This window comes from Schistocerca nitens, chromosome 11 (assembly GCF_023898315.1).
Source record: "Schistocerca nitens isolate TAMUIC-IGC-003100 chromosome 11, iqSchNite1.1, whole genome shotgun sequence".
NCBI lineage: Eukaryota > Metazoa > Arthropoda > Insecta > Orthoptera > Acrididae > Schistocerca > Schistocerca nitens.
Genome location: NC_064624.1, coordinates 121,646,643 through 121,670,888, shown reverse-complemented (window position 1 = coordinate 121,670,888; position 24,246 = coordinate 121,646,643). Strand labels below are relative to the sequence as shown.

At 43.2% G+C, this 24,246-nt stretch overlaps 1 protein-coding gene across 6 annotated transcripts in view; it reads left to right on the top strand.

Annotated features, from left to right (window-relative positions):
• The window catches only part of LOC126212854 (histone acetyltransferase KAT2A), a 390,973-nt gene that overhangs the window by 330,974 nt on the left and 35,753 nt on the right, over positions 1-24,246 (top strand). For all 6 annotated transcript variants that reach the window (XM_049940291.1, XM_049940289.1, XM_049940288.1 and 3 more), the window contains 2 exons: positions 7,557-7,777; positions 15,513-15,673. In XM_049940291.1, the coding sequence (XP_049796248.1) occupies positions 7,557-7,777; positions 15,513-15,673 (382 nt within the window). The remainder of the gene's footprint in view (positions 1-7,556; positions 7,778-15,512; positions 15,674-24,246) is intronic.

The window sequence follows — 24,246 nt, the reverse complement described above, 5'->3', positions numbered from 1 at the left end:
TTACTCCTGACATGCTAGAAATGTTTTAGGTTATTTACTTGATTTTTAAAGTATTGCGCAACATTTATGACGTCAGAGCTAGTTACAGCAGACTGGCTGGCACACAATGGAAAGACTGATGTGAATTTACTATGGCATGAGTAGGCTGCTTCCCTACACGTGGATCTCAAGGACTTCGAAAGTGGTCATACATCTCTGTGCGAGATTTCCACATTCCTAAACATCCCTAGGTCCACTGTTTCCAATGTGATACTGAAGTAAAAATGTGAAGGGGCGCGCGCACACACACACACACACACACACACACACACACACACACACACACACACACACACACACACACACAGGCTGACCTCGTCTGTTGACTGACAGAGACCGCCGACAGTTGAAGAGGGTCATAATGTGTAATAAGCAGACATCTATCCAGACCATCACACTGGAATTCCAAACCGCATCAGGATCCACTGCAAGTACTATGACAGTTCAACAGGAGGTGAGAAAACTTGGATTTCACAGTCGAGCGGCTGCTCATAAGCCACACATTGCACCGGTAAATCCCAAATAACGCCTCGCTTACAGTAAGGAGCATAAACATTGGATGATTGAACAGTGGAAAAACATTGTGTGGAGTGACAAATCACGGTACACAATGTGGTGATCCAATGGCAGGGTGTGAGCATGGCAAATGACTGGTGAATGTCGTCTGTCATTGTGTGTAGTGCCAACAGTAAAATTCGGAGGCAGTGGTGTTATGAGGTGGTTGTGTTTTTCATGGAGGGGGCTTGCACCCCTTGTTGTTTTGCATGGCACTATCGCAGCACAGGCCTACATTGATGTTTAGAGCACCTTCTTGCTTCCCACTGTTGAAGAGCAGTTCGGGGATGGCGATTGCATCTTTCAACATGATCGAGCACCTGTTCATAATGCATGGCCTGTGGCAGAGTGGTTACATGACAATAACATCCCTGTACTGCACCTGAATCCTATAGAACATCTTTGGAATGTTTTGGAACACCGACTTTGTGCCAGGCCTCACCGACCGACATCGATGCCTCTCCTCAGTGCAGCACTCCGTGAAGAATGGGCTGCCATTCTCCAAGATACCTTCCAGCACCTGATTGAATGTATGCCTGCGAGAGTGGAAGCTGTCGTCAAGGGTAAGGGTGGGCTAACACCATATTGAATTCCAGCATTACCAATGAAGGGTGCCACGAACTTGTAAGTCATTTTCAGCCAGGTGTCTGGATACTTTTGATCACATAGTGTGCATACATACTCCACAAAGATGGACCAAATCCACAATTTTGATTATATGGCAAAGACATTTAGCACCATGCCTTGCATGAAATCAGCACATTTACTTTGAAGTGCCTTTGATTATAACTTTTCTTGTAAGGAATTTAAAACTTTTATTTTCTCAGAAACTATTCAAGAGATTTCTACGAAATTATATTATACAACTACAAGAAATGTGTGTAGAATGTCACTAAAACTACAATTTTTGCATACGCACCTTCATTTTCCCCTTCATATTTTGGACAATGTTAGCAATGAGCTTGGTGAACTCTTCCACCAAGAGATCCTTACCGTGAAGTATATCTATCAGTGATACTAGAACCATTCGATTGTGATCAATTACTGGTTGTTTTTGTTTAAATAGATGGATGAGACATCATACAAAAGTAAAGCACACTCATTCCATTTCCACAAATAAATTGATTTAAAACTATGTAATACATCAACATTTGTAATGATAATTACTGTATTGATGGTATATATGTGACATTCTGACTAATATTATGACTGTTTTAATATTTTTGAGTAAATTTTGGGCTGTGTGCACCTTACTGTGGTTATGTTAATGTTTGCCACATAGTGAAAATAAAATTGAATTTCAGAATGAGATTTTCACTCTGCAGCGGAGTGTGCGCTGATATGAAACTTCCTGGCAGATTAAAACTGCATGCCCGACCGAGACTCGAACATTCCAAAGATGTTCTATAGGATTCAGGTGCAGTACAGGGATGTTATTGTCATGTAACCACTCTGCCACAGGCCATGCATTACGAACAGGTGCTCGATCATGTTGAAAGATGCAATCGTCATCCCCAAACTGCTCTTCAACAGTGGGAAGCAAGAAAGTGCTCTAAACATCAGTGTAGGCCTGTGCTGTGATAGTGCCATGCAAAACAACAAGGGGTGCAAGCCCCCTCCATGAAAAACACAACCACCTCTTAACTCGAGTTCGAGTCTCGGTCGGGCACACAGTTTTAATCTGCCAGGAAGTTTCAAAATTGAATTTTTGTATTATTATTTTGTATCTCAGAAACTGGTTTCACCTCTGAATTTAGTACCTTAAAATCAAGTAAATCTATCTACTTGTCCACCCAGTTAGCTGTGCAGTCTTAACACACTGCTTCCCGGGCAGGAAGGCGTACCGGTCCCTGGCACGAATCCACCCGGTGGATTTGTGCCAAGGTCTGGTGTGCCGGCCAGCCTGTGGGATGGTTTTTTTCCATCTGCTTTGGCAAATGTGGACTGGTTCCCCTTATTCTGCCTCTGTTACACTATGTCGGTGATTGCTGCACAAACACTATCTCCACGTACGTGTGCACCATAATTACTCTACCGTGCAAACTTTGGAGCTACACTCATCTGATGTGGGACTGCTGTAGCCTGCTGTGAGTTGTGAACCACTGAGGGCAACAGTGGGGTTGAAGCCTGCGTCGTTTCTAGACCCCAGTTCCATACAATGCAATACAATACGAGTCTATGTACTTAGAAACTAGTTGCAGAAAATAGTTTAAATGTGTTGACTAGTGTACAGTTTGTGACATAAGTTTACTTTTCCATAATTCAGTTCAGCATCTCCTCACGAGTTACACAATCGACCCATCAGCGTTCTTCTGGAACAAAACATTTCAAAAGCTTATATTCTGTTTTGCCAGAACTGTTTATCTCCCAGGTTTCATTTCCCTAGAAGGCTAAAAACCAGACAAAAACCCCCAGAAAAGACTAAACACATTTAAATTTATATTCCTATTCCTCTTTTTCACAAATCCCTTTCTCACAATTGCTGGCCTGCGTGTTATATTCTGCCAGTTATTCTGCTACCCAAATCTTATAACTTAATTGCTGTCTTTGACAAAATTACAATGTTATCAGCAAACTTCAAAGTTTTTATTTTATTTCTCTGAACTTTAATACCTATTCCAAACATTTTCTCTGTTTCCTTTACTGCTTGCTCACTGTACAGATTGAATAACATCAGGGATAGGCTACAACCCTGCCTCACTCCCTTCCCAACCACTGCTTCCCTTTCATGTCCTTTGACTCATATGACTGCAGTCTGGTTTCTTTACAAATTGTAAATAACCTTTTGCTCTCTGTATTTTAATATAATAGGTATACGAGGGTTGTTGAATACGTAATGCCCCACATTTTCTTCTCAGGGCATATTTATTGTTAAGAGCCAGAATTTGGTGATAATATACACTCCTGGAAATTGAAATAAGAACACCGTGAATTCATTGTCCCAGGAAGGGGAAACTTTATTGACACATTCCTGGGGTCAGATACATCACATGATCACACAGACAGAACCACAGGCACATAGACACAGGCAACAGAGCATGCACAATGTCGGCACTAGTACAGTGTATATCCACCTTTCGCAGCAATGCAGGCTGCTATTCTCCCATGGAGACGATCGTAGAGATGCTGGATGTAGTCCTGTGGAACGGCTTGCCATGCCATTTCCACCTGGCGCCTCAGTTGGACCAGCGTTCGTGCCGGACGTGGAGACCGCGTGGGACGACGCTTCATCCAGTCCCAAACATGCTCAATGGGGGACAGATCCGGAGATCTTGCTGGCCAGGGTAGTTGACTTACACCTTCTAGAGCACGTTGGGTGGCACGGGATACATGCGGACGTGCATTGTCCTGTTGGAACAGCAAGTTCCCTTGCCGGTCTAGGAATGGTAGAACGATGGGTTCGATGACGGTTTGGATGTACCGTGCACTATTCAGTGTCCCCTCGACGATCACCAGTGGTGTACGGCCAGTGTAGGAGATCGCTCCCCACACCATGATGCCGGGTGTTGGTCCTGTGTGCCTCGGTCGTATGCAGTCCTGATTGTGGCGCTCACCTGCACGGCACCAAACACGCATACGACCATCATTGGCACCGAGGCAGAAGCGACTCTCATCGCTGAAGACGACACGTCTCCATTCGTCCCTCCATTCACGCCTGTCGCGACACCACTGGAGGCGGGCTGCACGATGTTGGGGCGTGAGCGGAAGACGGCCTAACGGTGTGCGGGACCGTAGCCCAGCTTCGTGGAGACGGTTGCGAATGGTCCTCGCCGATACCCCAGGAGCAACAGTGTCCCTAATTTGCTTGGAAGTGTCGGTGCGGTCCCCTACGGCACTGCGTAGGATCCTACGGTCTTGGCGTGCATCCGTGCGTCGCTGCGGTCCGGTCCCAGGTCGACGGGCACGTGCACCTTCCGCCGACCACTGGCGACAACATCGATGTACTGTGGAGACCTCACGCCCCACGTGTCGAGCAATTCGGCGGTACGTCCACCCGGCCTCCCGCATGCCCACTATACGCCCTCGCTCAAAGTCCGTCAACTGCACATACGGTTCACGTCCACGCTGTCGCGGCATGCTACCAGTGTTAAAGACTGCGATGGAGCTCCGTATGCCACGGCAAACTGGCTGACACTGAGGGCGGCGGTGCACAAATGCTGCGCAGCTAGCGCCATTCGACGGCCAACACCGCGGTTCCTGGTGTGTCCGCTGTGCCGTGCGTGTGATCATTGCTTGTACAGCCCTCTCGCAGTGTCCGGAGCAAGTATGGTGGGTCTGACACACCGGTGTCAATGTGTTCTTTTTTCCATTTCCAGGAGTGTACATCAACATGTGTTGTCCACATCCTATTTTTCTATGCAGTCTCAATCACGTTCTATGGCCGTATGGCAACATTGTGGAAGAGCATGTATTCACTGCTGGTAAAAGCTCTTGTACTATAGGCGTAGCCATGTTTTCAATGCATGACTGAGACTCTCATAATCTTGAGAGTGTTCTCCATAGATAATCATTAAGCAGCCCAAAGAGATGGAAGTCCGAGGGTGCCAGGTGTGGACTGTAGGATGGATGAGACAATGATGTCCAACCCAATTTGATGATGTGTTCCCGGATTCTCAGACTTGTATGTGGGCATGCATTATCATGTCGGAACAAGATTTCTGCTGGATTCTTGTCCAATTGAACACACAGGAAACGGATCTTAAGTTTATCCAGAGTCATCATGTATGCCTCTGAATTGACGGTTGACACTATCGGCATCACGTCCACAAGAATGACGCCATCACCGTGACTTTTCTGGCAGAGGGGATTGTCTTGAATTTTTTCTTTTGTGGTGAATGAGGATGATGGTACTCCACGGACTGCCTTTTTGTTTCCGGTTTCGTCCCCCATAATGATCCATGAGAGGAAGTCCTCTCCATTGGTCTCAAAGTGCTCCAACAATTCAGATAAAATGGCCTTTCTTTGAATCTTGTGATCCACTGTTAGCTTTTGTGGAGCCCATTGTGAGCACCTCTTCGAATATCCAGGAATCTCAATCATTGCTGACACACTTCCAATGCTGACCGAAAACTGTAGAGCCAATTGTCGAGTTGTGATGTACCGGTCAGCGTGAATAATATCACACGATTCAGCATTTCTGGAGCAGTGGCTGTGATCACGATGTCCCAAGTGTGCATGATCATGGAGCTCTGTTTCTGCATTTCGTGAGGCTGTAATTATCTTTACCCACCACCCAACTGTACTCTATCAACTGCAGCAGCATCATACACGGCACACAAACGTTTATGTATGTTCACCATGCTTTCTTTTCCTGGACACGAGAATTCAGTAACAGCAAATTGCTTGTAATGTGAGTCATATGTATAAGGGGCATTCAAAGGAAACCCAGTCACTATTGCAAAGTAACGGTAATGATTTTATTAACCCAAAAATGTAGTTACACACAGTACACTAACTCAAAAATAGTCGCCAAAACTGTTGTCACATTTATCTCATTATGACACCAGCCGGTCAATTCCATCCCTGAAGAAGCCAGTAGGCTGCTGTCGGATCCGGGCCTGGACCCAGTCACACACTTTGTCGCCCGTTGCGAATCGATATCTGTGAATATCTTTTTTTAAGGGTCCAAACACATGAAAGTCACACGGTGAAAGATCTGGACCGTACGGTGGATGTTCCAGCATTTCCCACGGAAACTGCTGCAATGTCGTCTTCACCAAATTGGCCGTGTTTGGGCGGGCATTATCGTGCAAGAGGATAATGCCATTGGACAACATGCCTCAGCGTTTCAACTTGATGGCTCATCTAAGGTCCTATAAAGTGGCTCGATAATGCTGGGCAGTGATGGTGGTTCCCCGTTCCAGAAACTCGACAACCAGTGGGCCCTTGTGGTTAAAAAACAAGGACATTGTGGCCTTACCAAAACTGGTGTGCATGGCCTTCGATTTCTTTGGAGGTGGTGAAGTTGCACATTTCCACTGCTTGCTATGACACTTGCTTTTGGGTTCAAAATGGTGACACTACGTTTCATTAGCTGTGACAGTATGCGACAGAAAGCCGTATTCCTCCTCACGATAACATTGCCGATGATTCAAACTCGGCGCCATTTGAGTATTGCGCTGTTTTCGGCGGTTAGTCGGTGGTTAACCCACTGTGCACAGATTTTTTGGAAGTTCAAGTGTCGATGCATTACGATGCTACGTTAATACCCAGTATTCGGTTGATCTCGTCCACGGTGATTCTGCAGTTGTCCGAGACTAAAGCATTCACTTCTGCAACAATTTCCGGTGTGATGTCACGACGAGCCTGTCCAGGACGGGCATCGTCTTCCAGTGGCTCGGACCCCTCCGGCAATCGTTTGCGCCATTCCACAACACTTGAACGTTTCGAGACTCTACTCACCGAACTCAGCCTTCATCCGTCGAAACATTTCACGGCCTGCAACTCCCTCGGCCGCCAAAAGTCAAATCACTGCTCGTTGTTGCTGCTTACTCACCTTCATGTTCTGTAGTGGACGATAACTTGTGTGACCACCTTCTCTTCAGCGTGGAACCACACTGGCACTGTGCAACATCAAATGTTGCGCACGCATCAGTCTCTCTACCAATAGATGGTGCCACCGTACCCACAGTTACGTGGTGCCACCTTACGTGTAAGGCAAAGGTAGACACACTGATGAGGTTTCATTTGAATGATCCTCACAGATGCCATTTTGACGCTGTACTGTGGCTCTGCCATCTGCCGGAACAATTTGAAACTTCACCAGCGCACATAACAAACATCAGATGTGAAGCACCAACAAGGACATTCGTCTATGTATATTAATGGCTTTTTTGAAAAATGTGGGGTATTACTTATTGAATGACCCCTGTAATTATATAATTTAAAGTCAATTGGGACAATTATGTCACACATTCTAACCTGTTGTTTGGTAACATACACAGAGCTGCTCTGTTCTGCAGCAAGCACAAGACGCTGGCCCTGATCAAGGACAACCGGCCCATCGGCGGCATCTGCTTCCGCATGTTCCCCGCACAGGGCTTCACAGAGATCGTGTTTTGCGCCGTCACCAGCAACGAGCAGGTCAAGGGCTACGGCACGCACCTCATGAACCACCTCAAGGACTACCACACTGGCCTCGGAATCCTGCACTTCCTCACTTTTGCTGACGAGTTTGCGATCGGTAAGTATCGGTACGAGTAGCAACGTAGTATGAAATTGCTGCACAGTGTCTAAAAGCACTATGTCTGATCGTCGGTGATCGGCTTGTGCTGAAAAGTGTTTTGAGGTATTTTCTACGATATTAACTATTTACCTCTAATGCGTATAGGTATTCGGGTGGGATTAAGGGCAACAATAACATTCTGTATGTCTAGATTTCCAGAAAGCTTTTGACACAGTGGCACTCTGCAGACTGTTAAAGGAGGTCCGAGCTTATGGAATGGTTTTTCACAAATGTGAGTGGTTCGAAGAACCCGGTACATTATTCTGGAGGGTGAGTGTTCGTCAGAGGCGTAGACATCGTGAGGAGTGCCCCAGGAAAGTGTGATAGGACCACTCTTGTTCTCTTTGTACATAAACAGTGAGGTGGATATGGTGAGGAGAAGTCTCCGATTGTTTGCTATTGATGTGTGCAGGGCAGTGTTGCTGTGGAGTGGCTGTAGCAGGATGCAGGATGACGTGGATAGAATTTCTGTGTGGTGTGATGAATGGCAGATTGCTCTAAAGGTGCAAGAACTTATGACTGGGAAAAACAATGGTGTAATGTTTGAATGCAGTATTATTGGCGTAGTGGTGCACTGTTTAACAAAATCATGCCTATTAAACAGCTAGGCATAAATACTTGTTTTGTAAATAAAACTGCCGTTTCCTGCTGCTACTTAATTTATTTATCCCATACGCATTTTGCCTTATCGTGTTCTAAGGCATCGTCCGTCAGATGATTTGCTGATCTCCGTTTCCTCACATCTGGTCTGGAGGTCGCACTACCACTTTTATTACTGCCACACAACTTTGCGTTCTGACCTCCTTCACACTGGTCACCATGTTTCTCATTCTTTTTTTTTGTGGTGTGCTATTCTTCTTTTGCCACACGATGTAACTATTTCACCGGACACTGCTTTTCACAGCGTAAAGGTACCGTAGGGAACCTTTGCTAGTAGACCTGTAGTCTCAGCTGTACTCCAAGTCTTCCAAGCCAATACGTTTGCATCAGGAAAAGCTTCAAGGCCACCATAATCTGCAGGATTCTCCCTTACAACAGCCAAGGTCAGCCATGTATTGCCTCCAAACACAACAGAAACATCACACGTGAGCTGCATTCTCAGTGCACGGAAGACATTTCGACCACCAATAAGCTGCTGCTTATTGAATTGCCCAGCAAGGTCAGTGTCTGTTGCCTTCAAAGACTTGTACACAGGAACACTGCACCGCCAACGGTGTCAATAACCACGTCACAGAGGCATTCAGAGGTACGTTAACACAAGTGAATGTACATCTGCAATGGTCGTCACCGTTGGTGGCACAGTGTTTCTGTGTACAAGTCTAGGTCAGTGTCTGTTGCCTTCAAAGACTTGTACACAGGAACACTGCACCACCAACGGTGTCGATAACCACGTCACAGAGGCATTCAGAGGTACGTTAACACAAGTGAATGTACATCTGCAATGGTCGTCACCGTTGGTGGCACAGTGTTTCTGTGTACAAGTCTAGGTCAGTGTCTGTTGCCTTCAAAGACTTGTACACAGGAACACTGCACCACCAACGGTGTCGATAACCACGTCACATTCAGAGGTACGTTAACACAAGTGAATGTACATCTGCAATGGTCGTCACCGTTGGTGGCACAGTGTTTCTGTGTACAAGTCTAGGTCAGTGTCTGTTGCCTTCAAAGACTTGTACACAGGAACACTGCACCGCCAACGGTGTCGATAACCACGTCACAGAGGCATTCAGAGGTACGTTAACACAAGTGAATGTACATCTGCAATGGTCGTCACCGTTGGTGGCACAGTGTTTCTGTGTACAAGTCTAGGTCAGTGTCTGTTGCCTTCAAAGACTTGTACACAGGAACACTGCACCACCAACGGTGTCGATAACCACGTCACATTCAGAGGTACGTTAACACAAGTGAATGTACATCTGCAATGGTCGTCACCGTTGGTGGCACAGTGTTTCTGTGTACAAGTCTAGGTCAGTGTCTGTTGCCTTCAAAGACTTGTATACAGGAACACTGCACCGCCAACGGTGTCGATAACCACGTCACAGAGGCATTCAGAGGTACGTTAACACAAGTGAATGTACATCTGCAATGGTCGTCACCGTTGGTGGCACAGTGTTTCTGTGTACAAGTCTAGGTCAGTGTCTGTTGCCTTCAAAGACTTGTACACAGGAACACTGCACCACCAACGGTGTCGATAACCACGTCACATTCAGAGGTACGTTAACACAAGTGAATGTACATCTGCAATGGTCGTCACCGTTGGTGGCACAGTGTTTCTGTGTACAAGTCTAGCTCAGTGTCTGTTGCCTTCAAAGACTTGTACACAGGAACACTGCACCGCCAACAGTGTCGATAACCACGTCACAGAGGCATTCAGAGGTACGTTAACACAAGTGAATGTACATCTGCAATGGTCGTCACCGTTGGTGGCACAGTGTTTCTGTGTACAAGTCTAGGTCAGTGTCTGTTGCCTTCAAAGACTTGTACACAGGAACACTGCACCACCAACGGTGTCAATAACCACGTCACATTCAGAGGTACGTTAACACAAGTGAATGTACATCTGCAATGGTCGTCACCGTTGGTGGCACAGTGTTTCTGTGTACAAGTCTAGGTCAGTGTCTGTTGCCTTCAAAGACTTGTACACAGGAACACTGCACCGCCAACGGTGTCGATAACCACGTCACAGAGGCATTCAGAGGTACGTTAGCACAAGTGAATGTACATCTGCAATGGTCGTCACCGTTGGTGGCACAGTGTTTCTGTGTACAAGTCTAGGTCAGTGTCTGTTGCCTTCAAAGACTTGTACACAGGAACACTGCACCACCAACGGTGTCGATAACCACGTCACATTCAGAGGTACGTTAACACAAGTGAATGTACATCTGCAATGGTCGTCACCGTTGGTGGCACAGTGTTTCTGTGTACAAGTCTAGGTCAGTGTCTGTTGCCTTCAAAGACTTGTACACAGGAACACTGCACCGCCAACGGTGTCGATAACCACGTCACAGAGGCATTCAGAGGTACGTTAACACAAGTGAATGTACATCTGCAATGGTCGTCACCGTTGGTGGCACAGTGTTTCTGTGTACAAGTCTAGGTCAGTGTCTGTTGCCTTCAAAGACTTGTACACAGGAACACTGCACCACCAACGGTGTCGATAACCACGTCACATTCAGAGGTACGTTAACACAAGTGAATGTACATCTGCAATGGTCGTCACCGTTGGTGGCACAGTGTTTCTGTGTACAAGTCTAGCTCAGTGTCTGTTGCCTTCAAAGACTTGTACACAGGAACACTGCACCGCCAACAGTGTCGATAACCACGTCACAGAGGCATTCAGAGGTACGTTAACACAAGTGAATGTACATCTGCAATGGTCGTCACCGTTGGTGGCACAGTGTTTCTGTGTACAAGTCTAGGTCAGTGTCTGTTGCCTTCAAAGACTTGTACACAGGAACACTGCACCACCAACGGTGTCAATAACCACGTCACATTCAGAGGTACGTTAACACAAGTGAATGTACATCTGCAATGGTCGTCACCGTTGGTGGCACAGTGTTTCTGTGTACAAGTCTAGGTCAGTGTCTGTTGCCTTCAAAGACTTGTACACAGGAACACTGCACCACCAACGGTGTCGATAACCACGTCACATTCAGAGGTACGTTAACACAAGTGAATGTACATCTGCAATGGTCGTAACCGTTGGTGGCACAGTGTTTCTGTGTACAAGTCTAGGTCAGTGTCTGTTGCCTTCAAAGACTTGTACACAGGAACACTGCACCGCCAACAGTGTCGATAACCACGTCACAGAGGCATTCAGAGGTACGTTAACACAAGTGAATGTACATCTGCAATGGTCATCACCGTTGGTGGCACAGTGTTTCTGTGTACAAGTCTAGGTCAGTGTCTGTTGCCTTCAAAGACTTGTACACAGGAACACCGCACCACCAACGGCGTCGACAACCACGTCACAGAGGCATTCAGAGGTACGTTAACACAAGTGAATGTACGTCTGCAATGGTCGTCACCGTTGGTGGCACAGTGTTTCTGTGTACAAGTCTTTGAAGGCAATAGACATTGACCTTGCTGGGCAATTCAATAAGCAGCAGCTTATTGGTGGCCGAAATGTCTTCCGTGGACTGAGAATGCAGTTCACGTGTGACGTTTCTGCTGTGTTTGGAGCCAGTACATGGCTGACCTAGGCTGTTGTATGGGGGAATCATGCAGATTATGATGGCAATATTTATGTTGTGAAAAGTAGTGTCTGGCAAAATAGTTATATCGAGTGGCAAAATAACAATAGCATACCACAAAAAAGAATGAGAAACGTGGTGAACAGTGTGAAGGAGGTCAGAGCGCAAAGTTGTTCTTGTACGGCAGTAATGAAAGAGATAATGCGACCTCCAGACAAGATCTGAGGAAATGCAGATCAGCAAATCATTCCACTGATGATGCCTTAGAACAAGATAAGGCAAAATGCGTATGGGATAAATAAATTAAGTAGCAGCAGGAAAAGGTAGTTTTATTTACAAAACAAGTATTTATACGCTTGCTGCAGAGGATGGCCACACAAACAAACTTGTTATCTAGTCATAACACTGCAAAGTGGAAGGTGAATGGTTGATGTTGATTTATTGTGAGAATTTTAGGAAACTGTAGCTCTTGTACAAAGGAGATGATGTACAGAACACCATTCCTGAGTACTGCTTAAGTTTGTGGGATCCCCACCAGGTCAGATTAAAGGAACATGATTAAGAAATTCAGAGGTAGATTTGCTGCTGGTAAGTTCAATCAACATGTCAGTATTATGAAAATGTCCCGTGAACTCAAATGAAGGGAAGTAGACATTATTTTTGCAAACCACTACCGATAAAGTTTAGAGAACTGACTTTTGCATCAGGCTGTACAATGATTGTAAAGCCACGAACATACATCTGACGTAGGGACCACGAAGACAAGGCAAGAGAAATAGGGCTCGTATGAATTTTATAGATAGTCATTTTTTTCCTAACTCCATTTCGAAGTGGAACATGAAGGGAATGTTTAGCAGTAGTACAAGGTACCCTCCACCACACACCATATTGTACCTTGTGGAGTATATATGTAGATGTAGATCATTGGAGGGGTGGGGGTTACAATAAGTGAATAGCAATAGCAAGCAGGGTGCAGTAAAAGCAGATAATGTCCAGTGGGAAATTTTGTGGGGGGAACCAGATTAGGAGTTGAGATTATTTAATCAACGGATATTGAAATTCTTAAATTACATCCTACAATATCACTCTTTTCAAGCAATATTGGAGTGAAGTGTACCCTACCATACTGAGATCTCCATGGAATATCAGGGGTGCAGAATAATGGCTTCAGTATTCTTTATAGTTGAAAAAGAAGAATGTAGTGATTGCTTTCAATTACATTTTTATGGATGTTTACGCAAGTGACTTAAATTGCAGCTTTGCATTACATTCATCAGAGTGCAGAGCATGAAAATAATATTAATTGTACGACTCAAGAATTCCTGCCAAAAAATTTGTAACTGATGATGAAGAATACATGTGTATTTACATGAAACTGGAGTGAGCATGCTATAAATTATTCAGTTACAACTGGGCAGTGTGATTTTTATTGAGGTCCAATACACTGGTTGTTTATCTGGCAGTGTCACTTATTTGTGTACTTGTTCAGGGTGTAGAACACATTCTAAAAAGTTTTGCACACAGTCCACTTAAGTTTACTCATCGTGCTAGCCAAGAGTTACCAATTCTTCACATGTCTGTCCGGTGCCTTTAGTGGTGATGTTTGTGTTTCAAGCTATACAGGATTCAATGGGTGGTGATATACGAGGGCCGTTCAGAAAGTAACCTCCGGTTGATTTAAAAAAATACACCAAGTTAAATAAAAATATTTTAATATATACATCTTACAACTACATCTTTGCACTATTTTTCTACATAGTCTCCATAGCGATTGAGGCACTTATCGTATCTCTTCACAAGCTTTGAAATTCCTTCTGCATAAAAATCACCCGCTTGTGCCTGGAGCCAGCCAATCTTGCTGTCACTATCTCGTACAAGAGAGTCTTAGAAATCTGTGGAAAACCAGTAGACAACTCCGACATTGAGAAACGTCGATTTTCACGAACTTTTGCATCAACTGTCTGAACGAGTTCGTCAGTCACCAATGACGGTCTACCACTCCTCTCTTCATCACGAACGTTTTCTCGTCCACTTTTAAATAAACGTACCCATTCACGGACAACTCCTTCACTCGTAACTCTCGGTCCGTACACGGCACAAAGCTCACGATGAATAGCTGCTGCAGAATATCCTTTGGCTGTAAAAACCTTACGACAGCACGCACTTCAGATTTGGCGGGGTTTTCTATTGCAGCACACATTTCAAACTGCCACAAAAACTAAACTAGCGCAGGTACGACGTTCACTCGACCACGGCTTGATGCCGACTGACCTGTTGAGTGCGTGAACGCACAGATGGCGTCGCTACTCCCCCCACAACCCGCACTGTGACCAATCGGAGGTTACTTTCTGAACCGCCCTCGTAGAACATATAGAGTTTTGTGAATTTTTTCTGGATGTGAAAATGGAAAATAAAATTTCCTTTCACGTTTAGTGTCCAGTAATGAGGCCAAGTTCCATGTAAGTGGAAAAGTGGACTGACACAACATAAGGATATGATGAACACAAATGCCCCACACCATAATTGAATATAAGGGAGAGACTCTGAAGCTCCGTGTGTGTTGTGCCATTTGTGCTTTGCATAAAAGACAGTTACAAGAATCATGTACCTGATTATGCCACAATTGCAAGAACAAACTGAAAATTTCATTTTTCATCAGGGCAGAGCATCACCACACTGGCTCTTGTATGTGAGAGCTTTTCTAAACAATGAGTTGTTTCAGCAATGGATCTGTACAGTGTGCAGTTCTGGCATGTTACGACCATCACGAACTAATAGTTCAGATTCATGATCGGGTTCCCTCCCACATTCATCAGCACATTCTCATTTGGACAGATTTCTTTGGCATTCCTCCATGCACAGAAAATTTGGTCTCAGACATCTGTTGAGCTCACAGAAAGTGTTTTTTGGAAGAATCTGCATTTGTGCCGCCTCTTCCAACAATGTTGGGTGTACTGTAACACTGCATAGCAACAGCAGTGACTGTAGCATTCCAGACACATTCGCAAAAGTATGAGATGGTATGATGGTACTTGTCATCTGTCTGTCATGAGCCCGATGGAGGGCACATTGAACATTTATTAAGGGCAACTGTGGTACTAAAGGTAATTGTAAAAAGAACCCTGAGGTTCTATGTTCATGCGTGTAAAAGGTGTAAATTTGTGCAGCTCCTTTGAATATTAAACATTGTAAACCTTGGAATTAGTTAAAATTCACCCCAAGTTTCTGTTTTCATTAATGTAGAGGATATGGTCTTGCAAAATTGGTTGAATCTTTTTGAAACACCTTGTATAAAGATATGTGTGGTGATTATTTGATAAAGTAATTAATCCTTGTTCTAAACATGTATCAAGTTGGAATGAAAAAAGCTAATGATCATATTTTTAACTTTGTACCTCAATATTCTTGACGACTCCCTCATGAATTGTAACTGATTGTGTCACATTCCTTGTCAGCTATATGTTTTTACATTATTGTTTAATGCTCACATTTTTTCGCAGGATACTTTAAGAAGCAAGGCTTCAGTAAGGACATAAAGATGAACCGGGCGCAGTACCAGGGCTACATCAAGGACTACGAGGGTGCCACCCTGATGCATTGCGAGCTCAACCCCAAGATCGCGTACACCGAGTTCTCCGCTGTCGTACGGCGGCAAAAGGAGGTCGGTCTTGTGATGTTTACTGGCTCTTGTGGTCACCTTTGCATGGTGGATTCATTGCTGTTGTTTTAAGAGCTGACAAAGATTTGGATCACGGTTTTGTATTTAGTTTGATAATTTTCCGGACAATGCTATAATAAGCCATACTTAACTTGAATGCTTCATTACTACACAGTTAAGTGGAAAAATCAGCACACTTTTCTCACTCAGTCCGTGTAACGTGTTTGTGCTCCCCAAAAGTGACAAACATTAATAACATCTCTGCTGTTGCCACTGGAATGATGAATTTTCAGTCCTGTAGAAAGAAAGAGCAGCTAAAAAAAAGGCGTCATTCCACATAACTACAAAATAATGAAATACCCATGACTGGAGTGTCAAAAGCTCTATCAGTTCATTTGCCTGCAGTTGATGCTTCTGTCTATGGGGGAGGGGGGGGGGGGGGGGGGGTGCAGCAAGAAAATCTGGGAGGATTGATTATTCAAGCAGTGCTGGAAGCTGTCAGTTGCTACCAAAATAAATCTTCATACATATCTGCAACTCCCAAGTGAGACACAATTCATTTCTAGCTAAAAAGAACGTCTTGTGAAATGCTGATTGTTGCCAGAAACTGAAGCTCTGAATCAAGAACTGCCCTCCAACATTGAGAAATGTGTCGCAAGCAATAACAATGAGCTGTATTTGTACATATTTTCAGTTATGGTGTCTTGTCTCTGCAAAGAAAATATACTGTTTATCTTGTGGATAAGAGTAATTATTGCTAATATTTTACAGCAAAATTTTTATTATAATTTCAGTCCAAACATCATTCATCTATTTCTGTTTAGTATTTCCAGTGGATCTAGAAATAAATAAGAGACTTAATTGTTTAACTAAGAACTTTTTGTTTTGAGATACACTGTTGTTGTTGTTGTTGTTGTGGTCTTCAGTCCTGAGACTGGTTTGATGCAGCTCTCCATGCTACTCTATCCTGTGCAAGCTTCTTCATCTCCCAGTACCTACTGCAAACTACATCCTTCTGAATCTGCTTAGTGTATTCATCTCTTGGTCTCCCTCTACGATTTTTACCCTCCACGCTGCCCTCCAATGCTAAATTTGTGATCCCTTGATGCCTCAAAACATGTCCTACCAACCAATCCCTTTGTGCCACAAACTTCTCTTCTCCCCAATCCTATTCAATACCTCCTCATTAGTTACGTGATCTACCCACCTTATCTTCAGCATTCTTCTGTAGCACCACATTTCGAAAGCTTCTATTCTCTTCTTGTCCAAACTGGTTATCGTCCATGTTTCACTTCCATACATGGCTACACTCCAGACAAATACTTTCAGAAATGACTTCCTGTTGAGATACACTATGTAATCAAAAGTATCTGGACACTTGGCTAAAAATGACTTAAAAGTTCGTGGCATCCTCCTTTGGTAATGCTGGAATTCAATATGGTGTTGGCTCACCCTTAGCCTTGATGACAGCTTCCTCTCTTGCAGGCATACGTTCAATCAGGTGCTGGAGGGTTTCTTGGGGAATGGCAGCCCATTCTTCATGCAGTGCTGCACTGAGGAGAGGTATCGATGTCGGTCGGTGAGGCCTGGCACTAAGTCAGCATTCCAAAACATCTCAAAGGTGTTCATTGGATTCAGGTCAGGACTCTGTGCAGGCCAGTACATTACAGGGACGTTATTGTCCTGTAACCACTCTGTCACAGACCGTGCATTACGAACAGGTGCTCGACCGTGTTGAAAGATGCAATTGCCATCACCGAACTGCTCTTCAACAGTGGGAAGCAAGAAAGTGCTTAAAACATCAATGTAGGCCTGTGCTGTGATGGTGCTATGAAAACAACAAGGGGTGCAAGACCTCTCCATGCAAAAAACAACCACACCATAACACCACTGCCTCCGAATTTTACTGTTGGCACTACACACACTGGCAGATGACGTTCACCGGGCATTCATCGTACCCACACCCCGCCATTGGATCACTACCTTGTGTACCATGATTCGTCACACCAGACGTTTCTCGACTGTTCAGTCATCCAGTGTTTACGGTCCTCCTTACACCAAGTGAGACGTCGTTTGACATTTACCGGCATGATGTGTGGCTTATGAGTAGCCGCTCGACCATGAAATCCAAGTTTTCTCGCCTTCCGCCTAACTGTCATAGTACTTGCAGTGGATCCTGATACAGTTTGGAATTCCTGTGTGGTGGTCTGGATAGATGTCTGCCTATTACTCATTACGATCCTCTTCAACTGTCGGCTGTCTCTGTCAGTCAACAGACGAGGTCGGCCTGTACGCTTTTGTGCTGTACGTGTCCCTTGATGTTTCCACTTCACTATCACATTGGAAACAGTGGAGCTAGGGATGTTTAGGAGTGTGGAAATATCGCATACAGATGTGTGACACAAGTGACACCCAATCACCTGACCACATTCAAATTCCATGGGATCTGCAGAGTGCCCCATTCTGCTCTCTCACAATGTCAGTGACTACTGAGGTCGCTGATATGGAACACCTGGCAGTTTCTGGCAGCACAATGTACCTAATATGAAAAACGTATGTTTTTGGGGATGTCCGGATACTTTGGATCATGTAGTGTATTTGTAATTCCTGCAATATACTTGATGACCCTCCTAAGAGCCAATTTTCACTGGTGTTTTGGCAAATATTTGCCAATTCATTTCATTTTGTAGCTGGATTCAGTCCAAACAAGTTCTGCTCATCAAGTCTTTCATGTAACCCCCAATATTGACTGAAAGCATCAGTTTAAAAAAATGTCGTGTGACTAGGGCCTCCCGTCGGGTAGACTGTTTGCCAGGTGCAAGTCTTTCTATTTTACGTCACTTCGGCGACTTGCGTGTCGATGGGGATGAAATGATGATGATTAGGACAACACAACACCAAGTCGCTGCGTGAAGAAAATCTCCGACCCAGCTGGGAATCGAACCCGGGCCCTTAGAATTGTCATTCTGTCGTGCTGACCACTCTGGTATGATTTTTTTTTTTTTAGTAATTTAATTGATAGCTTTGTTGCTTTGGTAAAAATATAATTGGTTCTTTTTGTCGTGACAGAATAAATTACTATTAATCACACCAGATTTGTCGGAGAACAGCAGCAACAGGTGTAATTGATCCAGCTTTAAGAAATTCTATTACCTTTTAGTGGAAAATTCGTGCGGTACTCTCCGACGTTAGAAAAGTCGTGATGTTCCGTTCGGAGCAGGAGGCGGCTGTCTTTTCTCATTCGCGATATCGAAAATTACTAAAAAATGAACAGAAATTTTTTTTTCCGGAGGAAGATCGCGCGGAGAAAACAGACAGAAGTTACATGAAAGAAACCTAAGGGACCAACTAATTGGATTTGTACGAACATATAAACGGAACTGAAAGAACTTGGAATAAATACTATAACGATGTCGTCACGACAGCCTCCTGTTCCGACAGAACACACGCTTGATCATAAGCTGCATAAATCTTTTAAACAGGGAAGATTATCACAAGTATAGTTAATGAAAATAAGGTTGAGAGATTTTCTTTGAAATTAAATAAACTTCAAGGCTTCAAGTATTATATTATGAAACGGAAACTTACATTAACATGGCCACCCATTGTGGCGGTGGAGCGAATTTTCATGATATACATTCTCGCTTGTTTGTGGCTACATATATTTTTTAGTCACTTAAACTCTTAAAGTTACAATTAAATCATTATATCAGTATGGAGCACAACACTTTTGCGTCCGACTCGCAACACATTCACAGAACAGCTAGAGAGCGGCGTGGCTCCCTGCAGAAGTAAAAATTGGCAATTGTTATTTTGAAACATAGGTGCATCGTTTTTTTTACTGATCAATAGCAGCGTATAACAGTTTATAGCTATCGTGATATTCTGCGCTTTTCAGGAGCGCGGCAAAGATATCTGGTTACAACATTCATTGGTATATGTTAAAAGTTCGCACATACTGACGCGAATACAGAAAAAAAAAACTTTTACATGTTAAAAATCGCAGTGATAAAGGCTGTAATGTCACACCACTCAGCTACTGGGCCGGACAAAGCATCAGTTTATTCCACATTAGAAATAAAATTATTTTTAAAGTGGGATTTTGTATGCCCGTTTGATAGAGCAGTTCCAAATTAGCCTGGTGCGACATTTGTAACAATATAATGAAAGGGATAGTTGCTACTCACTATAAAGCGGAGATGCTGAGTTGCAGAAAGGCAGAACAAAAAGACTGTCGGAAAGTTAGCTTTTAGTGAAAAAGGCCTTTGTAAAAAATAGACAACATAAACACACACATGCAAACGCAGCTCACACACACATGACCACAGTGTCTGGCCTCTGAGTTGTGTGTGCATGTGTGTATGTTATCTATTTTTTACAAAGGCCTTGTTGGCAGAAAGCTAACTTTCTAACAGTCTTTTTGTTGTGCCTTTCTGTGACTCAGCATCTCTGTTTTATGGTGAGTAGCAGCTATCCTTTTCATTGTATTGTTACATTCCATTCTGGATTTTCTAGTGTGATATTTGTTTTATTGGTATGTGTTCACAGGAACAGTAAAACACAAAGAGTAGCCAGTACAACAGCAGTGACTGCGGAGAAATGTTCCGTGACAGTAGCAGTCTACAGGCCGTGGGTTCAAAAATTTTTGCACAGTTAATGCACGCGAGAAGCTTTCCAAAATTTTATTCTGATAGTTCTGCATTCTCTCACCATGCTGTAGTTGAATGTGCTTGTCCCACTGCCATGGTCTTGATTGTATAAGGGAGGGGTATGGTGGAGGAATTCATTCCTCAGTTACTAAATGTATTTGTTTTAGAGATTGCTTTATGAATATTAATGCTCCATTTTCAGTGTAAACAATTCATTTATGGGTATAAAAGTACTGTGCACTAGCCGGTCAAAACAATGCCCCATCTGTAGTATTATCAAAGAAAGCATATATACTTTCTCTTAGTAAATTCATTAATACTGAGAGTTGAATTTTCTATTTTATTCACAGATTCTTTGTGAATTCCTGCTTTCGCCTCTTAACATCACAGTATTCATCTGGAAGAGGTATTATTAACTGAAACAACTGGAATAGCATTTCTTTTGCTTTTTCACTTTACCGTCTGCTCATATCACCTCCCACAATATAAACTGTTCATGTATTACAACACTTCAACATCCTGGCTGATAGATGACACCTTACACAGGTTCTTGCTGAACTTGTACTTATCACTAACTTGTAGGAACACGTCCCATCAAAAAGCTCTTGACACTGAGTCAAAGATAACACAATTAAAAAGTACGTTGCAGAGATTAATTTGAGTTAGTATAAAATAATTTAATATTTTTGTGTACTTGTTACATTAACTCAAATTATAAAGTGTTTATTCTGTATTGTAATTAAAAAATGTAAATAAAAAAAGCTAGTAGGACCTAGTTGGTTTCAGGATGAGACAGCATCACACAGATAGTTGATAATGTATGCAGCCCTTACTTCAGAAGCAAATCTATAACGATTTGTTAGAATTTTGCATACAAAAATAACAAATTGGACTTATCCATACCATGCCATGATAAAAATGAAGAGACTGATACTAGCTGAAAGAAACACCTATACTGTAGATATTTATTTTACTTTTATGGCCTCATTAGACCACTACAATCATCAATTTGCCAATCATGTTCTTCGATAAATGTGTGTTTCATTCCTTCTGAATATCTTTTCATTTGTTATGATCTTTTGTATGTTTCGTCATCTGTAAATGCACTTCTTACTGTGTTTTGTTTGTCTTTTTTCGGTTTACATCTTATTTTCTGGTTTATCAGTTTCTTGATTTAATTTGCTCGATCCATCATACTTGTTTCATATTACAGAGTTTGTCTATAATTTTTGTGACCTAATGATGTGGCCTACGAAAGAAATCCTTAGCCTTTCGTGTAGCGTCTGAACAGGTTCCCTTTATACTACTTCATTTGGCATGCTCCTCCACTGTCCTTTTTGATACATTTTTTTTTATTTATATATGTTCTAGCTGCTGTTCTCTCTTCCTTTTTAGGATTTCATCAATTTTTTTTTCTCTGGGTGACTAGAAAGTGTTTCACTTCGTATGCTACCTTTGGCTGAATCACCATGTAGTAATGTTTTCATTCTGTTTTGATTGTCAGACATCTTTTTTGGTTGTGCACCATGTTGGTTTTTGAGCCTTTATAATTTTGCTAGCTCTTTCTTGCCAAGCAAGTTCTTTTTGTTCAAAGTGTATGTTAAAATTTCTCCCAAGTATTTAAACCTTTACACTAGTTTCACTTTTTTGTTTTTTTACTGTTACGTAATGAGTGTAGGTCTGTTACTGTCATCTTGTTCATCACATTATATCTGGAGTCTTATTTTTGTGTTATATTTTGGATTTCTGGCTCCTTGTATATTACTAGCTAGTAACTCTAAGTTGTCTGTGAATCCTAAGCAGTTTAAGTTATTTGATGAAAAAAATACAGTTAAAAACATTTTTGCTCAATCTCAAGCTCATACAATGTTACACCTCTAGATCTAGTTTCCCAGTGCATTTCATTGTTTCATCCGGTGTGTGGTAGATGTCCTTTGTACATTCAAAGAGGTCAGTTAGCAATGATATGGTGGAGTGATTGTAAGACCACACCACAGCTACAATTTGCAGAATCAGCCCATCTTGATCATGCAGTCCGTAACCACTTCTGCCTTGTTCGGTTTGAACCTGGTTCACAATCTTCCATTCATGTTTGGGGGGATGGAATCCTTGTATCTGCATGGAAGAGTTCTTGGATAGATATTTGTTGGCTACTGATGTCTGCTCCCACTGTATTTTTCATGAGTGTTTGACACTGAAACAGGATTATTAGCTGTGCACCATGACAGTTTCCTAGATTTTGAGCACTATTGTTGTGCTTGTGCAATATCTGAATGATGGTACCTGAGGATCCTTCTGAATGTTGTCTCAGACCTTCTACATCTACATCTACATCCATACTCCGCAAGCCACCTGATGGTGTGTGGCAGAGGGTACCCTGAATACCTCTATCGGTTCTCCCTTCTATTCCAGTCTTGTATTGTTTGTGGAAAGAAGGATTGTCGGTATGCTTCTGTGTGGGCTCTAATCTCTCTGATTTTATCCTCACGGTCTCTTCACGAGATATACGTAGGAGGGAACAATATACTGCTTGACTCTTCGGTATGTTCACGAAACTTTAACAAAAGCCCGTACCGAGCTACTGAGCGTCTCTCCTGCAAAGTCTTCCACTGGAGTTTATGTATCATCTCCGTAATGCTCTCGCGATTACTAAATGATCCTGTAACGAAGCACACTGCTCTCCGTTGGATCTTCTCTATCTCTTCTGTCAACTCTATCTGGTACGGATCCCACACTGCTGAGCAGTATTCGAGCAGTGGGCGAACAAGCGTACTGTAACCTATTTCCTTTGTTTTCAGATTGCATTTCCTTAGGATTTTTCCAATGAATCTCAGTGTGGCATCTGCTTTACCGACGATCAACTTTATATGATCATTCCATTTTAAATCACTCCTAATGCGTACTCCCAGATAATTTATGGAATTAACTGCTTCCAGTTGCTGACCTGCTATTTTGTAGCTAAATGATACGGGATCTGTCTTTCTATGTATTCGCAGCACATTACACTTGTGTACATTGAGATTCAATTGCCATTCCCTACACCATGCGTCAATTCGCTGCAGATTCTCCTCCATTTCAGTACAATTTTGCATTGTTACATCCTCTCGATACACCACAGCATCATCTGCAAAAAGCCTCAGTGAACTTCCGATGTCATCCACAAGGTCATTTATGTATATTGTGAATAGCAACGGTCCTATGACACTCCCCTGCACACCTGAAATCACTACTACTTCGGAAGACTTATCTCCATTGAGAATGACATGCAGCGTTCTGTTATCTAGGAACTCTTCAATCCAATCACACAATTGGTCTGATAGTCCATATGCTCTTACTTTGTTCATTAAACAACTGTGGGGAATTGTATCGAACGCCTTGCGGAAGTCAAGAAACACGGCATCTACCTGGGAACCCGTGTCTATGACCCTCTGAGTCTCGTGGACGAATAGCGCGAGCTGGGTTTCACACGACCGTCTTTTTCGAAACCCATGCTGATTCCTACAGAGTAGATTTCTAGTCTCCAGAAAAGTCATTATACTCGAACATAATGCGTGTTCCAAAATACTACAACTGATTGACGTTAGCGATATAGGTCTATAGTTCTGCACATCTGTTAGACGTCCCTTCTTGAAAACGGGGATGACCTGTGCCCTTTTCCAATCCTTTGGAACACTACGCTCTTCTAGAGACCTACGGTACACCGCTGCAAGAAGAGGGGCAAGTTCCTTCGCATACTCTGTGTAAAATCGAACTGGTATCCCATCAGGTCCAGCGGCCTTTCCTCTTTTGAGCGATTTTAATTGTTTCTCTATCCCTCTGTCGTGTATTTCGATATCTACCATTTTGTCATCTGTGCGACAATCTAGAGAAGGAACTACAGTACAGTCTTCCTCTGTGAAACAGCTTTGGAAAAAGACATTTAGTATT